Below are 26,098 nucleotides of genomic sequence, written 5' to 3'. Positions count from 1 at the left end.
TGTAATATCCTTCCCCTGCCACGCCCACCAAGCCACACCATGCCCACCAAGCCACGCCCACAGAACCGGTAGTAAAAAATTTGGATTTCACCACTGCAGTAAACACTCAACTCTGTTCAGATACACACACACACACACACACACACACACACACACACACACACACGCTCACTCATTCATTCATTCATTCTCAAAATTGGGCAAAATGGAATCCTGGCCTACTCTGATCAATGAGGCTGTAGGCTACTAAGTGTAAAAGCGATTAAAGGGTGCAATTTTAGTTGCTCCAGAATAAGGAAGGCCTGGAAATCAGTACTACCTCAACAGCATTTCTAATATTTACTTCATTGGTCGATATATCACTGTCACAAAGATACACTATATGCGCTCAGTGAGTAGTCAAGAAGTCCTTGACTTAAGACCACTCGTTTAGTGCCTGTTCAACGTTAGAACAACACTGGGAAAAAAAATGACACGACTGATCCTCATACTTACAACCACCACTCTGTCCCTGAGTTCATGTGATCCCAACTATAGTCGTTAGTTGAGGACTACCTGTAAATCAGTCCCCAATGCAAGACCTCCATGTTCAGGCTTGGTTTGTATATTGTGTTAAAACCATGAACATTTCTTACTCGTGGTTTGGCAAAACTGCATCATCCATACTCCATGACTTATAAACCACAATAGGTAAATTCTAAGGCACAAGCAAGGTATCTTATGGCTTAGTATAGCAGGAGAATCAACTCACAAACCTCACATTCCCTTCCAGCTCAGAGTCTATCGTGAAGTGACTTAAATCTGTGATAGGTTCTGCCCGTACCTTTTCCTAAAAACAGCTGCTGGGCTCTGGTTTGTAGGAGCCAAAGCCATGGGATATGAGGCTCTCCAAAAAATAAATACATAAAAAGCACTGTGAGATCACAAACTTTCCTCCAGGTAAATCAGTTATCAACATCTGCAAGAAGAGAAAATCAATATCGACAGTAACGGGAGACACGCTGCTTTTGAAAAATATGGGCGGCGATGGAAGATTTTACCTTCCTGGCTGACACGGTTGGACAAAAATACTCATTTGCTAAAAAAAGATGAGGTTAGAAGCAAAGCAGCATTCCGCAAATCCCAACTCTCCTTCTCCAAAATCAACACAACTCTTTTCGGTTCGTCCCGCAAAGCACAAAGGAGCATAGCAGTTCTCCTATATGTAGACTTACAGTCCGTCAGCCTGGTCATTAATTGCTGAATTTGTGTCTAAACGTCAGAAACACAGAGAGATCGATCGGCCTTTTAAGAGAGGTAACTAAGAATGCCGGAGATGGTCGTTCAAAAAAGAGGGTCACATTTTTTTTTTTTAAAGGCCAAAAGACCACACTACAATTTTGCTGACATAGAAGGACCCACACTTCAAAAAAAATAAATACATAAAATGAAAGAAGGAACGACAAAGGCAACTCACAAATTTCTTTCATTGACATGTAAAGGTAAACTAAATTCATGTTTCTTATTCTATCTATCTGATCAATTCATCGCACAGGACAATTATAGGGCACACCTATTAGTGGGGTCAAAATCACAAAACTGCATTTCATTTATTTTGGGGATGTGGAGGGGGAAAAATTCACTGGAGAAAGCAATTCTGTTTGGAAGAATAAGCGGTAAAAGGAAACCAGGATGCCAAAGAACATGGTGGCCCTGGACACCAGGCAGGGCATAGACAGATGTGGAGAGACCTGACCCATAGAATCGCCTATTCCCAAACATTCTGGGATGGGGGTGGGGTGGGGAACTGCAATTAATAGAATAACAGAGTTGGAAGGGACCTTGGAGGTCTTCTAGTCCAACCCCTTGCTCAGGCAGGAAACCCCGTACCGTTTCAGACAAATGGCTGTCCAATCTCACCAAGAGAAAACTGAGGATCGACTTCTCTGTTTTCCCACACAACTCCCCAGCCATTAATAATTGCCACAAAGCAACTTATGGGAACTGCTCCCAAGGGGGCTGTTTGGCTCCTGGATTTGACAGGCTGGTCCAAGTGCCAAGTCCCAGCCGTAACTCATCATCGTCATCCAGGGTCCAAGCTAATTCATTAACAGGCTTTGCCAGCCACGTCTGCTCCAAAAATCTTATTTGAAGACAAGCCAGCTCGGCAACCACAATTCCATTATGCTGTTTTCATTTCATCAGATCTATTTTGGGGGGAGGGTGGGGGAGAGGAGGAGGATGGAGTGGAGAAGAGAGAAAACTTTGGCATGGAATTCCGAGGATGGGTTTTAATCCTGCCCTGCATGGCTGTCAAAGCAACCCAGCTTCTGCCTTACAGGTATAAGCTTCTCCTTTTCTGCCCATGCAGCCATGTGGATAACCAGCGCCCGTCCCTTGCTGGGGGCTGCGAGCAAAGGGGCAGGGCTGTCATTAGAGAGAAACAGAGAAGAAGAAGGAGCTGGCAACCCCTGGTTCCCCAGTGCTGATGCTTGCCTGTTTCTAATGAGTGCCTCCCTCCGAGTTCAGCCTTCCTTCCCTCTTTAATTTCCCAGCGGCGGGTAAAATGCCACCCACTGACTCTGTTTCCAGAAGGGTTTATGGCTGAGTGGCAAATTCGGAACACCATGGCGAGGCGGGCTGGCATGCTGATGGCACTGCTTTCCTTCGTCTTGAAAGGTGAGTGTGATTTCTGGCTTTGCCTTCTTTGTGTGGTTTGGGTTGAGGGCGAGCAGGGAATGGGGAGACCTTCACAAGAGCCTAGATAATCACAGGTTTTGCACTGGTGTAGTACGTGGTGTTTCTCCCTTCCCTTTTGTCTATTGTCTTAAAAAGCAGAGGTTACAATTCTTGCAAATGTTTAGGGACTGGCTTTGGATGTTGAAATGGGATAGTGCAGAGCAGCTGTTTCAGCAAAGCTTTAAATTTCAGCAACAATATGTTGGTTAGGAAGTCCAATCGGATCAAGAAATTGCTGCAAAGAGTGAGTGTTCAAATAAACTCAACAGGTAAACTGGCTGGGTAAAGAAATTTTGCCTTTTTATAACACTATAATCGGGTAATTTGCCTTATTTGTGTTTTTTTAAAAATCGTATCTGAATTTCTCTACCCACTGGATGGAGCCGAGCGTTTACATCTGGCCGGTAAAGGCTCAGCTCCGTCCAGTGGGTAGAGAAATAGAGAGAGGATAAAACCAGGCAAATGTGAAAAAGCATTTTATGTCAAAGGCAATATTTAATATTCACAAGAGTCCCTGGAAGCTATTAGTAATCTTTAAGTTAAAATTCTATGCATCCAAAAGTGACCCAGAATTTAATACCTTTCTAGCAAAGAGAACATTGCAACTTTCTTTTTTCCAAGTAAGATAGAAAAATGTAAAAGTTCATGGAATTCAAATGTCTGAAAGAGGATGGCTCGGTTATCAGTCGCATATAACATTGAAGATAAGTTAAATACATTATTTTTAAAGCAGTTTTAATTAATGGTTATTTCTTCCCCCCTCCTTTCATCCTAGCCACTATTGGGCATTCAATTTTATCCAAATGAATATAAGTGGCTATTTTTATATTTATGGTTTAAGTGTTAGTTATTGAGAAAGAGCTGCTTCAAGTTAGGAAAAACACAGCTCTCTGAATTAAAAAACTGAGCTCTTTAAAGTCACTGAAAAATGCCATTCACCTGAAACCATTCTTTGCTAGTCAGGCTTGGCTAAGAAAACTCAACACTGCTACACACAGAATGCATGGAAATATCTAATAAAATTCTTTTGCTGCTTAAATTATTTTGGACCAGATAGAACATGCTATTAGAAACCCAATAAGCATAGCCAAACATAGGCTCAAATTCAAGAAATCAAATCTATTATGGTCCTATAAGAAGGGTGGAATAAAAATAGTAATTTTAAAGGCTAAAACAATGTAATATTTTAGGATAATATTGTTCCTAAGATTACTGCTTCCATTTGAATCTTGAGATTTGAGAATCCTCTTTCCCTGGCCAAACTGGGATGCAAATATGTCTAACTGCCTGATGAAAGGACTTTATAACAGCTGAAATTTATTTTAACTCTTGGAAACAACCAAATGCTTCTAAGATTGTGCTGTGCCCTGCTGATTTGACGAAAAATGGCAAAACCAGCAAAAGCCAAGTTTCAGGAATGTCAGCAGCCAAATCTTCAATCATAACTTACAAGTCATAACTTTACAAGTCTTCAGTTATAATTAGTCTCTCCTTGAAATTAACCAAGGAGAGAAGCAGCCTGGAATTAAAGAGAAACTTCCTAACAGTGGGAACAATTAACCAGTGGAACAGCTTGCCTCCAGAAGTTGTGGGTCACTGGAGGTTTTTAAGAAAAGACAGTCACTTGTCTGGAATGGAACAGGGTGATTGAGCAGGGGGTTGGACTAGAAGACCTCCAAGATCCCTTCCAGCTCAATTCTGAATCTGAATAACGTATTTGCTCATGCAAACGTCCTCAGAGGAACAGGGGAAGTTGCTTTAGATGGAAATAAATTTCCCATCAGTCCACCAACTCAAATTCTTCAGAATTTTGGACTTGTCTGGGCCAGTTTTCTCTATAATCTTTTGAAGCACGGAGGAGCCGAAGTCCTGTAGAAGAGCTTTTCAGTAACTACTGGTACTTCTACTACTACTAATAATAATAATAGCCTTTATTGTCATTGTACATCACGTATATAATAAAATTGGTTTATCCTCTACTGGTGCAATCCATAACAGAAAATACAAGATAACTTTCCAAAAGCAACTTCCATCTCTTCCCTTCCAAAATGGCACCTTACTCAACATACACGGCTTGGTGTAAGTAAGCAAACGGTGCCTTGCCATTCCATCTTGACAGTGATACGAAGAGGAATATTTCTTGCTTTTTTGTTTTTTTCTTCTTTCTGCCCTAGATTTCTCTCTTCTTCCCCGCAGTGAATTTCTTCCAGTTATAACCATCCCAAATCCTCAGCTTGCAAGAGGATTTTGATTCAGACTTCCCTTTGGGTGTGGTATAGGGACAACTACTAAATATTTCAATATGTATTAATGCATATTTTAGCATCTCTCTCTCTCTCTCTCTCTCTCTCTCTCTCTCTCTCTCTATATATATATATATATATATATATATATATATATTCTTTCATCTTTATCATCTCTCTATATCTCTCTATATCTTTATTATCTTTATCTATTTATCATTTCCATCTATACCATCTTTCTATCTATCGGCAATTCTGATGAAGTCTTTGAATCATTTTATTATCTGCTTGAGAAAATGTACATAAAGCAAAGATGCTTAATCTATTGGCAAGCTACCGTTTCATCTCTGGTTATGCTCCCACATATGATAAGCTAGCGAGGGCCTTCTATTGGGGCAAGGATGCATAATGCAAAATGTTTTATTATGATGATTTTTTTTTTTTTTTGGAAAGAAAGTGAGCCCCATTCATGCAAGGAAAAAAAATCTAATACTAGATATAAATGGATCAAATATAGAGTTGTATGGTTCCAAATTGAAGCCATTTACCTAACACAAAATAAATCCCTTTTGCCAAATTAGCCCGTTTTTTTGGCCAAGGTTTGTTTGTTTGTTTGTTTAATTAGATTGCTTTTTTCCCAAGGTTTTAATTTACCAGGGAGAGCAAAAAGAAAACACAGAAACAAACGCAACACTTCTCAGCCCACACGACAGCAGGTCCATATTAATTCCATCTCTCCAACACACATTGCAAATTGTGCTTTCCGTGCCTGCCACATCGACATTAAGGAAATTAAATTGGAGCGCTCCCTCCTTCTGGATAATTGGAGGAAGCCAGCTGCGTTAGTCTACAATAGCCAAAAATCAGGAGAGGATCGATAGCACTTTTTCAGGCACACACAGTTTATGAAAAAGCAGCAGCTTTGGGGAACCACACCTCACTTCAGCCATTCCGTACATATGATGAAGGGAGCTGTAGGTGCCCAAAGTTGATCTCATTGGATAAAATCTATTAGCCTGAAAATATGCCACCGGATTCCTTCAGGTTAATCATCTCTCGATTGTTGTCTTAGATCCTAATCTTCTCTCTGATTTAGAATTTGGTAATGGTGATGGTGTTTTAGGGAACACCGAGCAAGACCTGAGGTGGCATATTGATTCATTTAATCTCCAGAGAAGATTTTCTGCGTAGCAGAAGGGAAAAGTCATTGCTTAGTTGCAAAGGCCTTGCTTGTGCGTACAAGAGTCCAGGGATGACCCAAAAACTGGGCCACTGGCTTTAAAAGGCGACATATAATTAAGTCCTCGACTTATGACAACTGAGCCCCAAATTTCTGTTGCTAAGTGAGACGTTGGCCGAGTGAGTTTTGCCCCATTTTACGACCTTTCTTGCCACAGTCGTTAAGGGAATCACTGCAGTGGTGAAGTTCGTCACATGGTCATTAACTGAATCTGGCTTCCCCTGTTGACTTTGTTTGTGGGAAGGTCGCACCTGAAATTTGATCGTGTGACCATGGTGATGCTTGCAACTATCATAAGTGTGAAAAACGGTCATAAGTCCTTTTTTCCGGTGGTGTTGTAAAACTTCAAACAGACACTAAGTGAACTGTTGTAAGTACTGAACTGTATTTTCACAACCCCTCAACATATACCCACCAGGTATGGTTCACAAGTGGTGTAGAAACAAGAATTGTTTTTTAGATAGCAACAAAGATTAAGCAGATTAACAGAGTTGGAAGGGACCTTGTAGGTCATCTAGTCCAACCCCTCACCCAAGCAGGAGACCCTACACCCTTTCTGACAGATGGCAGTCCAGTCTCTTCTCGAAAGCTCCCAGTGGTGAAGCTCCCACAACTTCTGAAGGCAACTTCTGTTCCATCGGTTGATTGTTCTCACTGTCAGAAAATTTCTCCTTATTTCCAGGTTGAATCTCTCCTTGACCAGTTTCCATCCATTGTTCCTTGTCTGGCCTTCAGGTGCCTTGGAAAATAGCTTGACCCCCTCCTCTCTGTGGCAGCCCCTCAAATATTGGAAGACTGTGATCATGTCTCCCCTGGTCCTTCTCTTCACTAGACCAGCCAGGCCCAGTTCCTGTAACCGTTCATCGTATGTTTGAGCCTCCAGTCCAGTCCCCTAATCATCTTGGTTGCTCTTCTCTGCACTTTTTCTAGAGTCTCAACCTTTTTGTTATAGTGTGGTGACCAAAACTGGGTGCAGTGTTCTAGGTGTGGTTTTAATAAGGCTTTAGGAACAGAATCCACTAGTTGGCCTAGTGGTCAGTGCAGGGTCTTAGCAGGCTTAATACTCAAGATCAGTACAAGGGAAAATTTGTGGTATATTTTTCAGGCATGTTTTGTTCTGACGACGAGCACCGGCTTCATAAGGAATTGTTTGCCAATTATAACAAAATCATTCGGCCTGTTGAAAATGTGTCCGACCCTGTCATGGTTTGGTTCGAAGTGTCTTTATCTCAGCTTGTCAAAGTGGTGAGTAAACTGGAGACCCTTCTCTTTTATTTATCTCAAAACTTTAATTTGGTTAAGCACCCTGAGTACTTTTTCTCCCCCATTTTTTACCCAGTTTAAGCGATAACAGTGCAATTTCCTTAGAGCGTCTCATTCAAGTACTAACGGTTGGCTGTTCTAGATCAGATGCTCAACCGAGCTTTCTATAATTCAGGTTTTAAATATGGTACATGCTTTTTTTCCCCCTTCCCCTCCCCGCTCAGGATGAAGTGAACCAGATTATGGAGACTAATTTATGGCTGAAGCATGTAAGTAAATAATAAGAAAATAAGATTTTGTTTATAAAGAATATGAGGGAGAAGAAAAAAGTGAAAGACATTTCAACTTTTCAGGAGTTAGGATTCTTAACAATTTTTTTTTTCCAACACACAATCACTTATTTGGACACGCATATCCAAATAGTCTTTAAAACAAAGAAATAAGAGTTACACCTGGGATTGATGGTTTGGGAATGAAAATTCAGGACTTTAGAAAATACACTTTTAATACACTGCTGACATCTAGTGGTCAAGAATTATTATTATTATTTTTTGTATTTAACAAATACCAGGTAGTCCTCTACTTAGAATTTACAATAGAGTGGGCAGGAAATTTGTCATTAAGCAGTCTAAGTCATTAAGTGAGGCATGTCACACACCCGATTTCACGACCTGGCTCGTTGGGGGAATTCTGGGAGATTAAATCTTAAATTTGCCAAGTTTACACACCCCTGGAAACTTTAAGACTTGTGGACTTCAATTCCCAGAATTCCCCAGCTGGCTGTAAGCTACAGAATTCCCCAGCTGTCTGGAGAATTCTGGGATTTGAAGTCCACAAGCCTTAAAGTTGCCAAGTTTGGACATCTCTGCTCTAAAGTCAGGGTCTACTTTGTCTTTGGTAAGGCAAGAGGCTGCTTGCATTACATTTTTGGAGAGAAAAATCACAACACACTCACCTTTGCTTGGAAGGTTTGAGTCGGTCTTGGTTTTTCAGCAGGCAGTAGAAAAGGGGATTTGAAGAAGTGCTGTTTGGGGTTCAAGAGACAGCTCCTCTCTCTATCAGACATGCTTCTTCTGGCCTCTTAGAAAGTCTACAAGGTGGAGAGAGAGAGAGAGAGGTATTCACAATTGGATCCACTTGGTCCCTATTTTAGGTGTACTGATTCTCTTTCTGAACTGCTAAAGTCTTAATGAATTGTTGCAAGCTCATTTGTACCTTTCCCCCACACACACACACTTTTTGGAAACAGATGAACGCTGCTGTCTAAAAGTGGTATCCAGGACAGGGTATGGATATCATTTGCAAGGAGCAAATTCCAGGATGGTTGGCCCACTTTTCAATGCAGCAACTTGCAGAAATGCTACTGCCTGTAAAAAGCTGCAAACATGCTCTCTATCTGCTGTTAGCCTGGGGATTTTTTTTTTTTTTTTTTTAAAAGTCTACTGCCTGGCTTTTTGCCAGCTCAGCTTTTATAGTCTTAAACTGGGGCTGGGGAATTCTGGGAGTTGAAGTCCACACTTCTTAAAATGTGTCTAGCTAGCACCATGTTTCTCAACCCCTGGCTTGAAGATCTGTGGACTTCAACTCCCAGAATTCCCCAGCCAGCCATGTCTTTGGTTATCAAGTGCCTGAATTATAGGCATTAGGAGTGTTGGGGTTAGTGAACCACTGTAACTTTGAGGATGGGCTGTAAGCCACTTTTTCCCAGATCAAGTTGTGACTTCAAACCACTGTTAAATGAATGGCCATAAGCCAAGGGCTACCTGTAGGACGCTTGCTTGTTTTTAAGGTGCTGCAAGGCTCTTCTCTCTTAAGGGTTAGCATTTGGATGAAACGGGTCTACCTGAAATATCTCAATAATTTTTTTCTTTGACCAGATTTGGAATGATTACAAACTCAGGTGGGATCCAAAGAAATACGATGGCGTGCAGTACGTCCGAGTGCCTTCCAATAAGATCTGGAAGCCTGATATCATGTTATATAACAAGTAAGATTACGTCATTAGACCTCTTCTTAAATTTTCTTCCTGTAACGTACCTAGCCCTAATTAGTTACTATCCCAGAGAGAGAGGATTGCTAAATTTTCCAAGCAAAATAGGCCACACTACTTGGTCAAACCTCACTATTAGTCTTCGTGAATCTTTTAAAAATAAATAATTTTATTTCTATACCGCCCTTCTCCCGAAGGACTCAGGGCGGTGTACAGCCAATTTAAAAACACAAGACACAACAATGATTAAAAATTAAAATAATTAAATAGATTTGGCCGATTTAAAACCCCAAAAATTTAAAATACCCCAATTTAAAATTATTATGTTGATAGCCCGGCCTGGCGGAACAAGGTCTTCAAGACATACCTGATATGTTTTTCAAGACATACCTGATATTTCATGAGTGTTCTCTTTCTCTCTCCCTCTCTCTCTCTCTCTCTCTCTCTCTCTCTCTCTCTCTCTCTCTCTCTGTGTGTGTGTGTGTGTGTGTGTGTGTGTGTGTGTGTGTGAGAGAGAGAGAGAGAGAGAGAGAGAGAGAGAGAGAAGAAAGAAAAGGGAGGGAGGGAGGGAGGGAGGGATGAGGGGAAGCATGGCTTAATTACATGAGTAGCATGTTCCCAATCACCAGATACCAAGCGATAGGAATGACTGCTGCAGTCAACCAACTTTTGAGAGCCCTCTTCTGTGCTGCCCAGCATTGACCCAAAGGTGCTGTCAGAACCGAAGAAGCTTCTTGGTTGAGAAACAAAATGTCTTCCAGGAAAAACAAAATCCAGTTGCACCTTTGACCTGGGGGACTGAGACTCTCCGGAGACATGCCCAACCTTGAGTTGAGGCTTGCACGGCATGGGAGCAGAGCCTGAGAGCTATTGTTGAGGCTCCTCCTTTCCCCATCTACATTTTGGATAAGATAGGTTGCTTGGTCACTTTGATAACCAACTGCCAGAACCTATTCTATACTCAACCCGTTCTCTCAAATGTGTTTGACAGTGCGATCGGAGACTTCCAGGTGGACGACAAAACGAAAGCCTTGCTCAATTACACTGGAAACATCACGTGGATGCCTCCGGCCATATTTAAGAGCTCGTGTAAAATAGACGTGACCTACTTTCCCTTCGACTACCAGAACTGCACCATGAAGTTTGGCTCTTGGACCTACGACAAAGCTCAGATCGACTTAGTGCTTGTGGGATCCACCATGAACCTCAAGGATTACTGGGAAAGTGGGGAGTGGGCCATTATCAAAGCCCCTGGCTATAAGCACGTCATCAAGTACAACTGCTGCGACGCCTACTACCCGGATATCACCTACTCTTTGTACATGAGACGCCTGCCTTTGTTTTATACCATCAACATGATCATCCCGTGCCTTCTGATTTCCTTCTTGACCGTCTTGGTGTTCTACCTTCCTTCAGACTGTGGCGAGAAAATAACTCTGTGCATATCGGTCCTCTTATCCTTGACGGTTTTCCTCCTGGTCATAACGGAGACCATTCCATCCACGTCACTGGTGATCCCGCTGATTGGAGAGTATCTCCTCTTCACCATGTTGTTTGTCACTCTCTCCATCGTCATCACCGTCTTTGTACTTAACGTCCACTACAGAACTCCCAGGACGCACACCATGCCGGAGTGGGTGAAGGTGGTTTTCCTCAAATTTCTCCCCCGTGTCATGTTCATGTCGCGGCCGCCCAGCAACGAAGACGAGGGCAGGCCCGAGAAAGTGAAGCCTTCTTCCCATGCAGAGCTGGCGCCTTTGAACTTCATCCAGATACCCGACAGCAGGTACTGTCAAGACTGCTTCTCATGCCAAGGGTTTACACCCGCGTGTTGCCTGCATGAGCGCAGAACACACTCGAAGGCCACCGGCAACCTGACGCAGAGCTCTAGTTATGAGTCCATGGATGCGTTGTTTCCATCTTCGTTTATATCGCCAGAAATGAGAGATGTGATGGACAGCATCAAATACATCGCCGAAAACATGAAACTGCAGAATAAAGCCAAGGAGGTATGGATATATTTTAATTTCCACCTTTCACAACATACTTGATGTGGCCTCATTGCTGGCAAGGCGATACTGTAAACCAGGGGTGTCCAACCGTGGCCACTTTAAGACTCGTGGACTTCAACTCCCAGAATTCCTCAGCCAAGCTAGCTGAGGAATTCTGGGAGTTGAAGTCCACGAGTCTTAAAGTGGCCACGGTTGGACAACTTTGGTGTCAATTAATAGCTTTGCAACATCCACATTGTGGCCATTTCCTGACCACACCGAAGTAGCATCTGCTCAGATTGACCAAGGTCTTGTGTAGTCTCAGGCTATGTCTACTTTCTACCAGGTGCCTGTAGAAGCATCGAAGAACGGAACAGCTTCTTAGATCTTCTGCAGGCAATTTGTGACTTGCAAGATGGAAAGGTCACAGTGCTTAAGACGCAGAAACCAATATAAAAAAATACACATTTTTTTAAAAACAGGACAGATTTTTTTTTTCAAGGGGAAATTTGGAAGTCACCTATTCACCAAACCTCGGGAACAAGAGATCAAGTTAGTTTACGGTCATCTGAATACTTATTCAGAGCCAAAGAGGGATATTTTTGCAAATTATCTTCCACGGTAACAGGTTCATCAGTAATTTTAACGCCTTCCCATTTCCATGGAATAGTTCACCTTCCCATATTTAATAAGCGCATCCTCAGGCTTAAAAAAACAACCAAAATTAGACAAGGAAGAAAGGCAAAGACTTATTTTTCACATAAGTCATCCCCCCCCCCTCATTAGTTTCAAATATAAATTTGAGACAGAAGACCTGAGGGTCCGTCTTTTGAAGGTGTTCAACATAGGCCTAGTTTTGAAACTATTTATTGTACTCTCTGCAAAGACAACTGTACCAATGACTTTGAAATATGCATTGCGGGCCCACAAAATAGATTATTTGAAAATTGATGTAATTTTCTGCTTATTTCTTCCAGACTCAAGATGACTGGAAATACGTTGCCATGGTAATTGATCGCATTTTCCTGTGGGTATTTATTCTCGTGTGCATTTTGGGGACAGCAGGATTGTTCCTGCAACCGCTGCTGATCAGAGATGAAGTTTAAGCAAGGTGACACAGCAAAAAAAGGACTTTTTTCCCCTTCTTCTTGGGTGTCTAAACATATTACACTGATGTTGAACTACTTATTTCTGCTTCTTTGAGTACCAAAATAAAGATACTGAAAAACATATAGAAAACAATTGATGTTGTATTATTCTGAGGTGTTGTATAAGACCAAAGAATTTTTATGTCTAGGTTTTTCCTTTTTTTGAGAGAGAGCGAGCAAGAGAGAATTTTTATGGTTGTCAGATTAAGCCTTAAAATAGTACTAATTTATTCTGCAGAAGTTTGGATAAGGAGAGTCAAGGCCATCTCATTAATACAGAAATGCAGATCCCTGCAATTTTAATAAGCTGTATATTAAAATCAAATAACAATTATGTTACAAGAACTGGGGGATGACAGCAGCAGCGCCAATATATAATAAGGGAGGAAACCGAGCAGGTCGAGCTAACTACAGACCTATCAGTTTGAGTGCCGAAGCTGGAAATATTTAGCATGACTGGAATCTTGAGGTATAACTGGACTAGTACAAGCTGAACTCCAAGGATGCTCACCACAGATATACAAAAGCATCTGCACCAATTAAATATATATATATTGGAGATAAAGCAGAGGAAAGGCTCTCTTTGTGTGGGAGAGAAACAGAAGAAATCAGAGGAAATGTATATACATCCATAAGGTCCTTGGTACTTTCTGAGCTTGGTTGTTTTCTTGCAGGTGTTTCATTACCAAACTAGGTAACATCATCCATGCTAAAAGAGAGTGCAGTTTGCTCTCATTTTAGTTGGGTAGTTAACCCAGAAAAAAAGTAAACAACAGCCTAACCAAGGAACCACCAAGACTGTTCCCACCAACACTGACAGGGCAAGCCACTAGTATATAAAATATATTGGGTTATTATATGTTAGCCCTGACCCCACATTTCAACCCTGAACTACAAATATTCTCTTTTATCGATACGTACATCCATTTTACATTACTGAGTCAAACTGAGGGACTTGGCCAAGGGCTTCAAAGAAATATTTGAGAAGTAAATTAGAAGGAAAAGGGAATATTTATAAGGATTTGGAGAATAGTTTATTAAACATGGGATATTGCAGCAGACAAATGAAAGTAAGATGATAGTAAGCTTTGGTTTTCAGCTTCTGGTCTTGAGGAAGCTAAATCAAATGAAAAGACCAGGAATGATTTTTCCACTAAAGGCAACAAATCTCAGCTACTTATATTAAAAAGGCTGAGAGGAAGACACGAAACCCCCCAAGCAATGCAGAAAAATATTAGGGAATCTTTAATTAACCCACTTTCCAAATGATGGTTTCCTAACGAAATACATTATGTAATTTAAAAATTCCCCTCGAATTTACAAACTTAATAACAAACAGCAAGTATCAAATGCAAAGTTTAATTTATTGTCTGTAATTATCACCCTTAAAGTACATTCAGTATGCTTCTAAAATCTAAAAATAAATTTTTTTAAAAATATTTTAAAAATCCCCAGCTATACACAAAATACAACTAGAATGATGAAGTACCCCAACTCATATCACCGCAAACATTCATTTAACTATTGACACAAAAGGTTTCCAGCTGTCTACCATCTCTCTAAAAGTGTGTTTAGATGATATTAAAATAATGTCTACTGTCTCTATCTACCTTTGCTGTAGCGTATTTTTCATTCCATGATTTGACTGTTGATTTTAATTTGAGGGCTACTTATATAGCACAGATTTTCTTCACTGAACACGGAGGGTATTTGTGCCTAATAAAAGATGTATAAAGGAGCAAGCCCCAGGTACTTCATGTGCCACTTCTATAATCAACACATCTTTTTCAGCAAGTGGATTAGCCTGTGAAGTCAAACAAAAACCTCTAAGAAAGGAATAATGAAGTGCTTCTGTAAGACTATGAAGAAAACTGCATGAGAGTTGAGCCGGATTGGAGGGTGTCTTTACTTTCTTACAATCACAGAAATTCCTAGCAGACTTCAGATACTTTGGTTAAAATCAGAATCAGAATCGAGCTGGGAGGGACCTTGGAGGTCTAGTCCAGTCCAGCCCCCTGCTCAAGCAGGAGGTCCTATTTCAGACAAGAGACTCTCCAGTCTCTTCTTAAAAACCTCCAGTGATGAAGCACCCACAACTTCTAGAGGCAAACTGTTCCATTGTTCTAATTGTCCTTGCTGTTATTGTGTTATCACAGCACAATAAAAATTGGATTTAGAAGGGAAATTGCATTATGAAGTCCAAAGTGCTCCATGGTGTACTTGCATATTTTACAACTTTCTGTGCTGCCTTACACTTTTCACCCTTCCCACTCCATCCGGTTCCTTGGCAAACTGAGCTTAATTCTGACTGACAGTTTGGGAATCAAATGCTAAGAGTAAGAGACAGAGAGCCTCATCTGCTGCAAGGATTACTCACACGTCACATGAACTGACAAAAAAAAAAGTCTAAAATGTTCTGTATTCCTCGGTAGTGCCAACACGGAAGACCGTTGTATTTTGAGGAGTTTAGTGGCATATTTTGATTTCTCCTTCACATTAATTTATTTAGCATACGGCATAAAATACATGGATAGAGCAGCAGTAAAGATGTATGGAAAGAACACATAATCATATACACATACAATGGAAATTTGTGGTCAATTTTGTAAGGTGTAAGAGATTCAAGAAGAGATTCTTTCACATTAAGAAAAATCTAAGGCAAATTTAAGACTCATGGACTTCAATTCCCAGAATTCCCCAGTCAGCTGGATGGGGAATTCCGGAAACTGTAGTTCAGTCTTAAAGTTGCCAAGGTTGGACACCTCTGGTCTAGAAGTTCAGAGCTCATTCTGAGCTAAATGTGCTTTTAAAAAAACTTTTGTTTATTGCATAAAGGCGAAGAGGGGCTGTGGAATCTTCACATAGTGCAAAGCTCCCCCCCCCCCCCCAAATCTGTGAAAATCTCAGAGTTTCGAGTGATGTGCCACCTAGCCAAGATCAGGTCTTGCAGCCTTGTGACTATAGAAACAGAGCCATGAAGTCATGGTGCCAACTTTTAATAAAAACCCTAATACTGGCTTTTAAGTTGGGAGCTTCTGTGGAGAACCTGGCCCTGAGTCCTGTGGAGCATCTGTGCTATCATTATTAAGGAGGTCCTGGCAGCTTGCATGAGATTTCGGTATCGTCTTGCTTGGTAGGTGTGCTCTTTGTGTTATGTTTTTAAATTTGTTTGCTTAATAAAACTTTAAAAATCTCTTTATTTGTTGGTGTTCTCATTGTCCCTGGACCCAGAAGAACCAATTGCCTGGGCATCTGACCCCTGCCCTCATCCCTGACAAAACTTCTCCTCATCCACTGCTGCAGCAGTTTCAATGATGGGCATCCTAGACACCTTAAATGTTGAAGTGTCGTGTTAATACTTTTCGCTATAATAATCTGCAAATAATATTAGAATGCTGATGGCATCCAGATAGGCTATAATTAAGAGAAAGGGGGGTGGGGGTGGGGAGAAATCCATCTTACAATTTTCCTGGTTAAATATCACCATGAATTTTCCCCTCCCGATTGCATTCTCAGATATTTCATGATTACTTTAGAAAGTACTTAAACATATCTAGGAATTAGCATACCTAGAAACACCTAGAGTTCTGCCCCTGCTCACACACTTATTTATTAACAATCCCAGCATGGACTGGTACTATTTTTCTTGCCCATTTATGAATTACAGGAAGAAACAGGGCCAGGGATCCAGTAACCGCAACCAGAAAGAACAGCCATAGGAACACACGGTCAAGCACCTGAGCTATAAATTTCCAGTCATCCACGACCTAAAAAAAGAAGAAGAAGAAAAAAAGTCAGTAACTTTTCTTAAGCATTTGGTACTTTCTGAGTTTAGTCCCTAGAAAATAACAAAGCAGGCAGAGGCAACAATGTATCTATACAAAAGCCACAGCATAATAAATAGAAAGGATACAAACCAGAAGTAAATAAACCATTGTTATAATAGGTATTCCCTATTGTAGATTTTACTTATTAAACTGAATAGTATAAATGACTGAAACTGAATTTTATCACGGAATTAAAAATCCCCAGCCTATTTAAAAATATTTGTGCTTGTTAAGGCTTGAATCATACTTTTTATATAAACTGGGGAAAAATGGGTCACAGACAAACATGAGTCACTGTAGGAGATAGAAATCATTTCTCTATTTTTTTAAAGCATGCTATTGATCCAAAATCTTCACTATCTTGATCCAAAACAATAGATCAAGTTATTCATATGATACCCATCACTCAAACGATAGTAAGATTATGACAAAAACTATTCAACCATTTAGATATTGCTAGGTTGCTACTGAAGGAATGGCTTCCATCAACAGGACTAAGACTTCCCTTTCCCTCAAAGACATCCCAAAACAGTACAGCCTCTGAAACCAACCAGATAATTAAGGTTCTTTCTTCCTGTAGCTCGCGGTTGAACTGTGGAGTCCTTGATGCTCTCCGAGTTTGGTTGTTTTCTTGAAGACGTTTTATGGCCCAGCTAGGTTACATCATCAGTATGAGATGATCACTGTCAACATCATCAGAGCATTGATGATGCTATCTAGCTGGGTAATGAAATGTCTGCAAGTGAACAACCAAGCTCATAAAGCACCAAGGACTCCAGATTAAGGTTCTACTGCATAACTTTGTGTATTATGTTCAACTCAGCCATCGAGTGCAAGAAAACTAGAACACACACACCTCATGTACTTCATTCTCTTTGACAATGTGTCTTATAATGTACCGGACAGAATTTAAGGCTGCTTCCAAGGTATTCCTAGATTCCTCGGATCCCTGGGTGCCCGTGGTCTCTTCTTCCTTTGGTACGGAGTACCTATCGACGTGACTTCTCATACAAAGCAGTTTGGGAAGCTTGTGGAGAAATATTTTGCGGACCCATGGCGCCATCGCGTTGTGCGTTGACGAGGATCGGTGATGAACGTTAATAGCGAAGACAGTGATGACTATAGATAACGTCACAAAAATCATGGTGAAGACCAAGTACTCGCCAATCAGAGGTATGACTTTAGAAGAAGAGGGAATAATTTCTTCTATGACTAGAAGGAAGACGGTGAGCGAGACCAGAACGGAAGTGCAGAGACAGATTTTCTCACCTTCGTAGGCGGGAAGATAGAAGACGAGGATGGTTAAGAAAGACAGCCCTATGCATGGAATAATGAGGAAGAGCGTATAAAAGAGAGGCAAGCGCCTAATTATAAAGGAATAGGTAATAAAGGGGTACCAGCAGCTTCCATCAGTTCTGTTCCTTCTGATACCCGTTGCCGTTACTATTTCCCATTCTCCATTATCAAAGAAATCCCTTTTGTCTACTTCTTCATCCACAAGGATTATATCCACCTGAGAACCATCGTATGTCCACGAGCCAAACTTCATGGAGCAGTTCTGGAGGTCAAATGGAAAATAAGTGACGTCAATGGTGCAAGAGCTTTTATAGTTTGCAGGTGGAGTCCAAACAATAGTGCCATCGTGCTTCACTATGGCCTTTGTAGACGTCCCTTCAAAATGACCGTCTGCACTGAAAGAATATCAGCAAAGGGTTACGAAAGGTGCAAGATATGGTTTTTCCACAAAAAAGCTAAGTGTTATGTATTTCTTCCAGCATAAAATTATTTTGAAATTGTATATAATCCTTTACAGACATAAAAATTGAGTTAGATGCCCTGTAGGGCACGCTCCAGCACGATTCAAATTATTAATTTAATTTTGAACAAATGGATAGGAGCTAATGAGTGAGTAAAATCAGGATTTTGAATGATCCTCTTGGAAAGGAATGGCTGGAATCTTTTCTGCAGACATGCCCGCCCTTCTATAAAAACATTCTTCTCCAACAGGTTAAAAAAAAATAAAACTGAGTATCTTAATGAGGCACTGCACTTCTTAAAATGATGAAATCCTCAAATGAGGACCCAATTATCTTCTACCGCTGCTCTGAATGCAATCTCTGGGGAATGTGCACAGCATTTTTTCTGCTGCTTCTTGTTCATTTTTCCCAGAAAGACAAGTAGTCTACAATTGAAGATATATTAAAGAGAATGCTCCTGGTTCTTAATTCCTTCTGGGTAAGAACTCTCTACAATCATGGGGTCTTCTTCCTTGGGAAATTGAAGGGGGCATGAAACCCTTTTATTTCATTACCCGTCCAGGCCTTTTCAGCCTGGTTTTTTTCGCATTCTCCTGGGCCCTAGTCTATTTAATATATTTTAAAAACTGACACCCTTACTTATCATATAGAACAATGTCTGGAATCCATAGAGAAGCTGAAGGGACACGGATAGATGTTATTCCGGCATAGTCCTCGGGATCCCACATCAGCTTTACATCAACCCATTCCTGCAAAGGAATACAGCCTTTTCTTCAATGTTATCTTGAACTTGAAACAGCTCAGAAAGCAACAATTGAAACGTTTACTATGTTACTATTAAAGTTGCTACCTTACTTCAAAACGTATTTGTTTATAGTTTTTGTTTTGTTACTTTTGATAAACTTACTGGACTCATGTTCACTTGCACAGGAATGTTTTCTGATTCTAATATTTCTGGAAAACCCATCTCACTGCTTCAAATCCCCTGCCGATGTACTGTAAATCATTCAGGGTTAATAGAGAATCCTGATCTATTTTTTTTTCTCTGTATCTTCCACGGTGATGCAACCCAAAGGCATGAATCATCAATGCACCAATATTATGAGGATTCCCACTCAAAAGATTTTCAACCAGGACTCACCTGCTTTAGCCAAACATTTGTGGTCATCAACTGATTTTTCTCATCCTATTGGAAGAAAAGTGTATTAGATATAATGAAAGGTTTTAGCTCCTGGTGAGAGCCAGATAGCGCTTCGGCATCTGAACTGGACCTTGGCAAGACTTCTGGTTAAGGTAAAGGTTCCCCTCACACATATGTGCTAGTCATTCCTGACTCTAGGGGGTGGAGCTCATCTCCGTTTCAAAGCTGAAGAGCCAGCGCTGTCCAAAGACGTCTCTGTGGTCATGTGGCGGGCATGACTCAACGCCAAAGGCGCACAGAACGCTGTTCCCTTCCCACCAAAGGTGGTCCCTATTTTTCTACTTGCATTTTTTACCTGCTTTCGAACTGCTAGGTTGGCAGAAGCTGGGACAAGTCACGGAAGCTCACCCCGTTACATGGCACTAGGGATTCGAACCGCTGAACTGCCGACCTTTTGATGGACAAGCTCAGCATCTTAGCCACCGCATCCCACAAGACTTCCAATGTGCCCCTTGAAGGCGTAATGAAACAGCAGAAGCAGCTGTCACTTTAATTTCATTCCCTTAATGATTGTCAGGCAACGACCAGACCCACACTTGTAGGGTTCAAACAGGCTGCTTTATAGTTCTATGCCTATTCCGCAGAAATCTTCCTGGATTGGCAGCTTTTGCCCATGAAAGACTAGATAAGGCTCAAAGGCATTGGAGGCAGGAAGTGTCATACCTTGCCTTATTGTATTTACTTAGGGTTCTGCCTAATTTCCCACTTGAGATCTCCTCCCCACTGGGAGGATGGCTGTCCAACACTAGTGAAACAATCCAATGGCTGTAAGGCACCAAATACTCAGAGCACTAAAAACGTTATCATTGCTATTGCTAGTAGGAATAGTGGGGAGCTTTTTATGTTAGTTAAAGGGAAAGACACAGAATCTTTTTCGTGTCTTACAGACTCAGAGGTACAAGGTTTAAAAACAAAAAAAAAAACCATTCACCTCAAGTTGTAAACCATGTTGGTATCTATCTATCTATCATCTATCTATCTATCTATCTATCTATCATCTATCTATCATACTTTCACTTAATGTGTCCTCTGATTAAACAAAAGAGTTATTTAGGGTGGGGGCGGGAGAGAAATTCCTGTCTCCACCTGCCCTGGAATCATACTACTACTACTACTTGCAAGTAATTTCTTCTAAATCTTGAGTATACTTATAATTATTAAGGCCAAATTATATTTCAGCAACATGACAGAAATTCTACAAAACAGACAACATACTGTATATCTTCAGTGTTTGAATTTTAAAATCTATCAGTTTCCTAACATACCACATCCACCAACTGGGAAATTGCAAGACCAAATTTCACTTTGATGGTATCATTCAAATGCTCGACTGGACGAACCCATCGTTCATAGTCTTCAAATAAATATTTAAATAAACGGTCTTCACTTTTAGCAATAAAAGAAGGTTCAGATGTACCTGCAAAAAGTTTTTTTAAAAAAAAAAATCCAGAAAAAGTATTTAATATTTAACTCATGTAATTCCCTCTGTCACAATAGAGGAAGTTTGCCATAAAGTTAAGCAACACTGAAAGCCACAGTTCCCTTCTGTTTAAACAGAGGGAATAAAAGAACAGGTCAAGTAACTCTCTTATTCTGCAGTTTTAGCTTTTGAAATTATCAACAAAGTTAAATTAGAGGGTAATCCACTAAAAATGTAAAACATAAATTGAGAGAGGTATCTCAAAGTTATGTTTTACAGGGGAGGAAAGTATTATGTTTAAGTAACCAATCCCAGAAGCTAGTGATAAATTGAAGATGAAGAATTAAGGATGAAAAAAGTAGAAATTATGGAAGCATGCGTTTTCTACTTATTTATAGTTTGATTAGTCTATAGATTTACTGGCATGAATACAAATTGACAATTTATGTAAATAGATATGTAAATCAAGCAGAGCCTTCGTAAGTATTGTAGGCTATTAGATTTCATTTCTGATGGTATTGAACTTATGCAACAGTAATTTTCAGTATCAGCAACACTATATTGCCCTTCTTCTACTTAAAAAACTCAATATTTGCTTTCACAGCAAGTGCCAATATATTTCACATACTGTATGAAACTTCATTTCTGGAGAACTAAAAGTGACATATTCATTGCTCTCTCTATCCTATTGAAAATATTACAAGGAGTGGAGAGGGGATATTTATGTGTACAAGTGCTCCAAAGTTAATAAACTGTATTGCTTAACATTTTGTAAGAGGAATCCAAAATATTGCTACTTTTATTTTACAGTACTATATTTTGGACCTTAAATATGAATGAAACATAGCCTCTGAGCTCATATTTTATAATGGAACAATTCAAAGACACTGAAACAATTCATTAAAATTGTTTAATGAAAAACAAAGAAACCATTGCGAATTTCCTAGCATGCTGAATCACCCATATTTTACTTAAATCCTTATTCTGGTACTTTAATGTAAAATGCTATTCTCAGACTCATTAGATGATGTGCATTGATAATTAACTTCTAGGGCTATGCAAATCATTTGAAACTGCCCAGTCAACTTCTTTTGCTGGAAAAAAAAAAGAAGAAATAAAATGGCTACACACATGCAGAAGAGAGCTAGCAGCAATTCTGAAGCAGCAACTCAGTGAAAAGACATGGTTCACGCATTGCAGAGCACTTCTTTTGGGAGATTTGCACAGCCCTATTTTCCGTCTACTGAAGCAGAGAAAATCCTGCCATACCTATTCTTTTGCTAAACAGGGACTTGGGCCCTGGTTCCTAAGACTACGCTTTCAGCTGATGAAATGCAAAGATTCATGTGTAGTAATATAAGACTACTTTTTAATCTCAATGATGAAACAGTGATTCAAATTGTTTAAAAGAATAAAACTTGTTCTGATTACAGAAGACGTCTGTCCTGTTCACAAAATGTGTTCCTTGATTATTGCATTCAGAAACAATTCTATTACAATTCACCATTTGCTTAGGTTGTATTTTTAAAAATTGATTATGTGTCATTAAGTCGGAATTGGGTCTTAGCGAGGACAAGAGATGGATTTTCTCCAGGAGAATCTGTCCCCAACTGGTCCTTCAGGTTGTGAAGGCAGTAATTGAGTCATTAGATTAACTTTATGCCAATAAACTTGGATGTTCTCTAGCTGTACCACATATTGATTTTTTCATTTCACTTCACAATAGCTAAATCAAAAAGAAATGGTTCAAGTCAGTTTTTTTCTATACCATCTATTATAGAAGAGGACTGAAAAAAAATCCCTGTAGCCATTAGGACTCAAAACACCTATATACAACAGGCAGTTCAAACACATTTAAACACATCTGGAAACATTATCTGAAGAAAATTGTTTCTTGCCTTCAACTGTGATCCTACCACCTTTGTACATTGCTATTTAATTCGCCACATAATTACATACAAGGTATCTTATGCTAAGTTGTGTTTCCAGAGGGTTTTTTTCCCCCAGAAGTAAACAAATCAATATTTTTGCACATCAAAATATCAAGGAAACAACCGTTTTAGTGAGAAAAACAATAGCCATAGAATACTAGAAGTGGGCAATGAAACTGCAGGTATCCAGAACGGGAACCCAATAACCAATTGTGTATGAATAATATATTCAGGAAAAAAGCACTGCCTTAACATTTTCAGTTTCTTCTGAAAAACAAAAATAACTAACTGCAAATCAGTTTAACCTGGATCTATCAAAAACCCTTTTCATTACATAAAGGGGAAAGCTCTTAAAGACATTCTGCTAACTTGTGCTTTTACACACCCAGAGTTACAAAAATAATGTCTAAACCTTCAGTCATCCTTCAGGTCAGGTTGAAAATATTGGTCTCCCCAAGACAAAAATATGCCCCTGCAGTCTTAACCATTCAAATCTCCACCACAAAAACTCTTTATCCAGTGGTTAAAAAACAGAAAACGTCCTTTGCTGCTTGTCTATTTTGGCCAGAGCAAAATAAGCTAGAAAAGATGAAGTCGAGACGAACTCTTTCGAGGGCTCCTGAACAACTGGAAAGCAGCTGGCAGATGTCTATTTAAAAACAGGATGGGAGAATCAGAACCTCTTTTGGTTAAAAAAAAATATTTGGTTCATCCTGGGCAAACCAGATTATTGCACAAATGAATACACCCACTTTGCTACATCCTGCCTTCCCGACGTGGGTTTTTTTTTCTTCCTTCTCACCAATGCAGCACAATGGAGTGTAGCCAGCCCCCTCCCTGCCCTTCAGTTAACCACCGCAGTTATTAATGTTTGAACCTGCACTTCTAGATGAAGTCTTCCAGATGCAGACACAAAAAGTCTTACAAAAACAGATTACAGTGTCTCTTAGGGAAGGCTGGACAGATCAGGTTGCAATTTTTGTCATCAGGATAAGGACAGTAATCCTGCAATACGACAGCAGAATAAGGTTGTAATAATACACCCCCCCACCCCCACCCCCACCCTAACCCACTTACAGAGGCATCAACCCCACTGAAATACAATGGAAGTTGCTTTCCGAATAGAGAAGCTCCGGAATGGAAGTAGGAAAAAGCAGCCCGTATATAGTATTACACATACATATTTTTATTTTATTGATTTATGATGAAATTTATTTGCCGCCCCTCTCATATCCAACAACTATGCATATAAGTGTGTATGTAAGGATGGATGGACAGATAGGCAGAGAAACAGATAGATAGATAGATAGATAGACAGAGATAGACAGAGATAGATAGATAGATAGATAGATAGATAGATAGATAGATGATAGATGGATGGAGATAGATAGATGGATAGATGGATAGATGGATAGATGATAGATGGATGGACATAGATGGATAGATAGATAGATAGATAGATAGATAGATAGATAGATATAGATAGATAGATGATAGATGGATGGACAGAGATAGATAGATAGATAGATAGATAGATAGATAGATAGATAGATGGATGATAGATGGACAGCTATAGATAGAGATGAGACAGATGACAGACAGATAGATAATGGAGACAAATGTTATAATAAACAATAGTTGTATAGATATGATAGAGATTTAGATGATACATAGATTATTAACTACTTTATAACTCTTATTGTTATTTTGGGAGGCATGACATACACAACTGAATTCATTACTAATATTTTATCTCTAACATCGTTATGCATAGGCTAACTATATACATAAAGCATATACATACATATGGCACATATGCCTCCAAATGGTTCATCATGAATACAAACCTCTCACCTCTATGCACATACAAACCTATGGATTTGCACACTCATGCCCTCTCCCCTCCCTGCAGGGATGCATTTGCATGCTCATGCACACCTGCCTCGACACCTCCCCCCCCCATCCACCTCAGGGCTACTTTATGAGGAGGGGAAGCAGTTTATAAATACTTTTAATAAATAAATCCAACATCACGCCCCCACCCCAACATACAAACCCACCCCACCCCACCCCACCCCCAATAGCCAGCAGACAGGCTCCCTTTTAAGAGTTTCATGCAGCAAAACTCCTGCACAATAGTTGGACCCTATTCGACCACCCACCCCACCCCACCTCAGCCTCCGTGACAGTTAATTCCCATTTATTAGGGGGGGAGGGGTCCCAGGTTGGCTGGGTGGACCTTCTCCCCCCCCCACACCCCCACCATAACTGCCTTCCTCGCGCGCTCTTCTTTGGCTCAGCGGGCCAGGCGCGTGACGCGCGTCTCGGCTCCCGGGGCATTCACACGAGCGCGGGGCTTGACGCGTGTCTTGACGCGTTACCCAGAAAACGGGCGCAGGAGGTTCCGCGGCCGGAGAAGAGGAGCAGCAGGAGCAGCAGGGGAGCCACGGCCATGTCCCCGCGCGGCGAAAGCGGCCGCCGGACGCGGACGAAAGAGCGGAGCCGCTTCTCCTCAGACGCGCCTCAGCCGGGAAAGCCCGCCGGCTGCCGCTTAGCCGCCGAAGCCCCGCCCCCCGGGGCGTGGCTAAGAAAGGGCGGGAAAGCCGCGAGGCCGCTCCCCCCATCCCACAGCTGGGATTGGCCTACGACTCCCGGCAGCCCCGCAGCTCCGTTCTCAGCTGAGGGGCTGATGGGAGTTGTAGGCTCCGTGGGAGTGGAGACGGTGCGGCCCTGAAGTAAGGCGGGCCGAGTTTCAGCAAACTCCAAACTTTGCTCCAGGCTGTCAAACGCATTGGCCTACCTCACAGGGTTGTTGTGAGGAGCGCCAAAGAAAGCTAGGACGCACCTGTAGGAGGAGTCCAGTTATCCACAAAAATAATAAAGGCGGGATAAAAACAAATGAAATAAATAAATAAAACTGTATCTTAAATAAAACCGTCTCCCCGATTATTCTGGGGGTTGTTGTTTTTAGCTGGGCTGAAAGTTTAATTTTTGTATTTATTTAGAGGCCAGACACAGTGCAACGCGTTTTGCAGAATGCAAGAAATATGTCTCGTTTAGTAAACAATGGCCCTGAAAAAAGCGATTTACAACTGGTCGGTCCTTGGACTTATGACCGTTACAGCGTCCCTACAATCACATCATGGTTGCATCATTCCAGAGTAGCGTGACTACCATTTGCAATCTTCCCAGCCAACTTTGGACTCTAAGCAGTCAATGGAGAAAAGTAGATTCAAATGACCGTGTGCTTAACAACTGTAGCAATCTGCTTAGTGATCACGGCAAAAAAAGTTGTGAAACTGGACAGGACTCACTTAAAAGCCACTTTGCTTAGCAGTGAAGTTGTGGTTCCAATTATGGTCGTAAGTC

At 40.7% G+C, this 26,098-nt stretch overlaps 2 protein-coding genes across 7 annotated transcripts; one reads left to right on the top strand and one right to left on the bottom strand.

Annotated features, from left to right (window-relative positions):
* The first annotated feature begins 2,205 nt into the window (after positions 1-2,205).
* CHRNA3 (cholinergic receptor nicotinic alpha 3 subunit) lies at positions 2,206-12,673 on the top strand. Of its 2 annotated transcripts, XM_034409501.3 has the most exons (6): positions 2,206-2,658; positions 7,307-7,446; positions 7,689-7,733; positions 9,342-9,451; positions 10,446-11,463; positions 12,423-12,673. In XM_034409501.3, the coding sequence occupies exons 1-6, from the start codon at positions 2,580-2,582 to the stop codon at positions 12,549-12,551; spliced, it is 1,521 nt and encodes a 506-aa protein (XP_034265392.2). In that variant the 5' UTR covers positions 2,206-2,579; the 3' UTR covers positions 12,552-12,673. The 2 variants fall into 2 exon arrangements, with proteins under 2 accessions (XP_034265392.2, XP_034265393.2); XM_034409502.3 differs by lacking the exon at positions 7,689-7,733 and having other exon boundaries at positions 2,409-2,658.
* Positions 12,674-13,938: 1,265 nt separating this feature from the next.
* CHRNA5 (cholinergic receptor nicotinic alpha 5 subunit) lies at positions 13,939-25,297 on the bottom strand. Of its 5 annotated transcripts, none has more exons than XR_015729795.1 (7): positions 25,111-25,284; positions 20,644-20,795; positions 19,319-19,363; positions 18,817-18,926; positions 17,320-18,111; positions 16,163-16,360; positions 13,939-14,397 (listed from the first exon to the last, which is right to left on the bottom strand). XR_015729795.1 is itself a non-coding variant. In XM_087878113.1 (7 exons), exons 1-6 carry the CDS (start codon positions 25,181-25,183, stop codon positions 16,199-16,201), a joined length of 1,377 nt encoding a protein of 458 aa, XP_087734239.1. In that variant the 5' UTR covers positions 25,184-25,284; the 3' UTR covers positions 13,939-14,397; positions 16,163-16,198. The 5 variants fall into 5 exon arrangements, 4 of the variants coding, with proteins under 4 accessions (XP_087734239.1, XP_087734240.1, XP_034265396.2 ...); XM_087878113.1 differs by having other exon boundaries at positions 17,277-18,111; XM_087878114.1 differs by having other exon boundaries at positions 17,934-18,111.
* Positions 25,298-26,098: the final 801 nt, after the last annotated feature.

This window comes from Pantherophis guttatus, chromosome 13, assembly GCF_059756535.1.
Source record: "Pantherophis guttatus breed Tessera chromosome 13, ASM5975653v1, whole genome shotgun sequence".
NCBI classification, from domain to species: domain Eukaryota; kingdom Metazoa; phylum Chordata; class Lepidosauria; order Squamata; family Colubridae; genus Pantherophis; species Pantherophis guttatus.
This window is presented reverse-complemented; position numbering and strand designations above follow the sequence as displayed.

Bases quoted from the DNA above. Each gene is read 5' to 3' on its own strand.
- CHRNA3 (XM_034409501.3), top strand. From the start codon at position 2,580: ATGGCTGAGTGGCAAATTCGGAACACCATGGCGAGGCGGGCTGGCATG. The intron at 7,734-9,341 runs GTAAGTAAATAA...TTCTTTGACCAG, and splicing joins CTAATTTATGGCTGAAGCAT to ATTTGGAATGATTACAAACT. The intron at 11,464-12,422 runs GTATGGATATAT...TATTTCTTCCAG, and splicing joins TGCAGAATAAAGCCAAGGAG to ACTCAAGATGACTGGAAATA.
- CHRNA5 (XM_034409505.3), bottom strand. From the start codon at position 25,183: ATGGCCGTGGCTCCCCTGCTGCTCCTGCTGCTCCTCTTCTCCGGCCGC. The intron at 20,796-25,110 runs GTAACGCGTCAA...AACTTTTTGCAG, and splicing joins CTCCTGCGCCCGTTTTCTGG to GTACATCTGAACCTTCTTTT. The intron at 19,364-20,643 runs GTATGTTAGGAA...TTCTTCCAATAG, and splicing joins TTTCCCAGTTGGTGGATGTG to GATGAGAAAAATCAGTTGAT.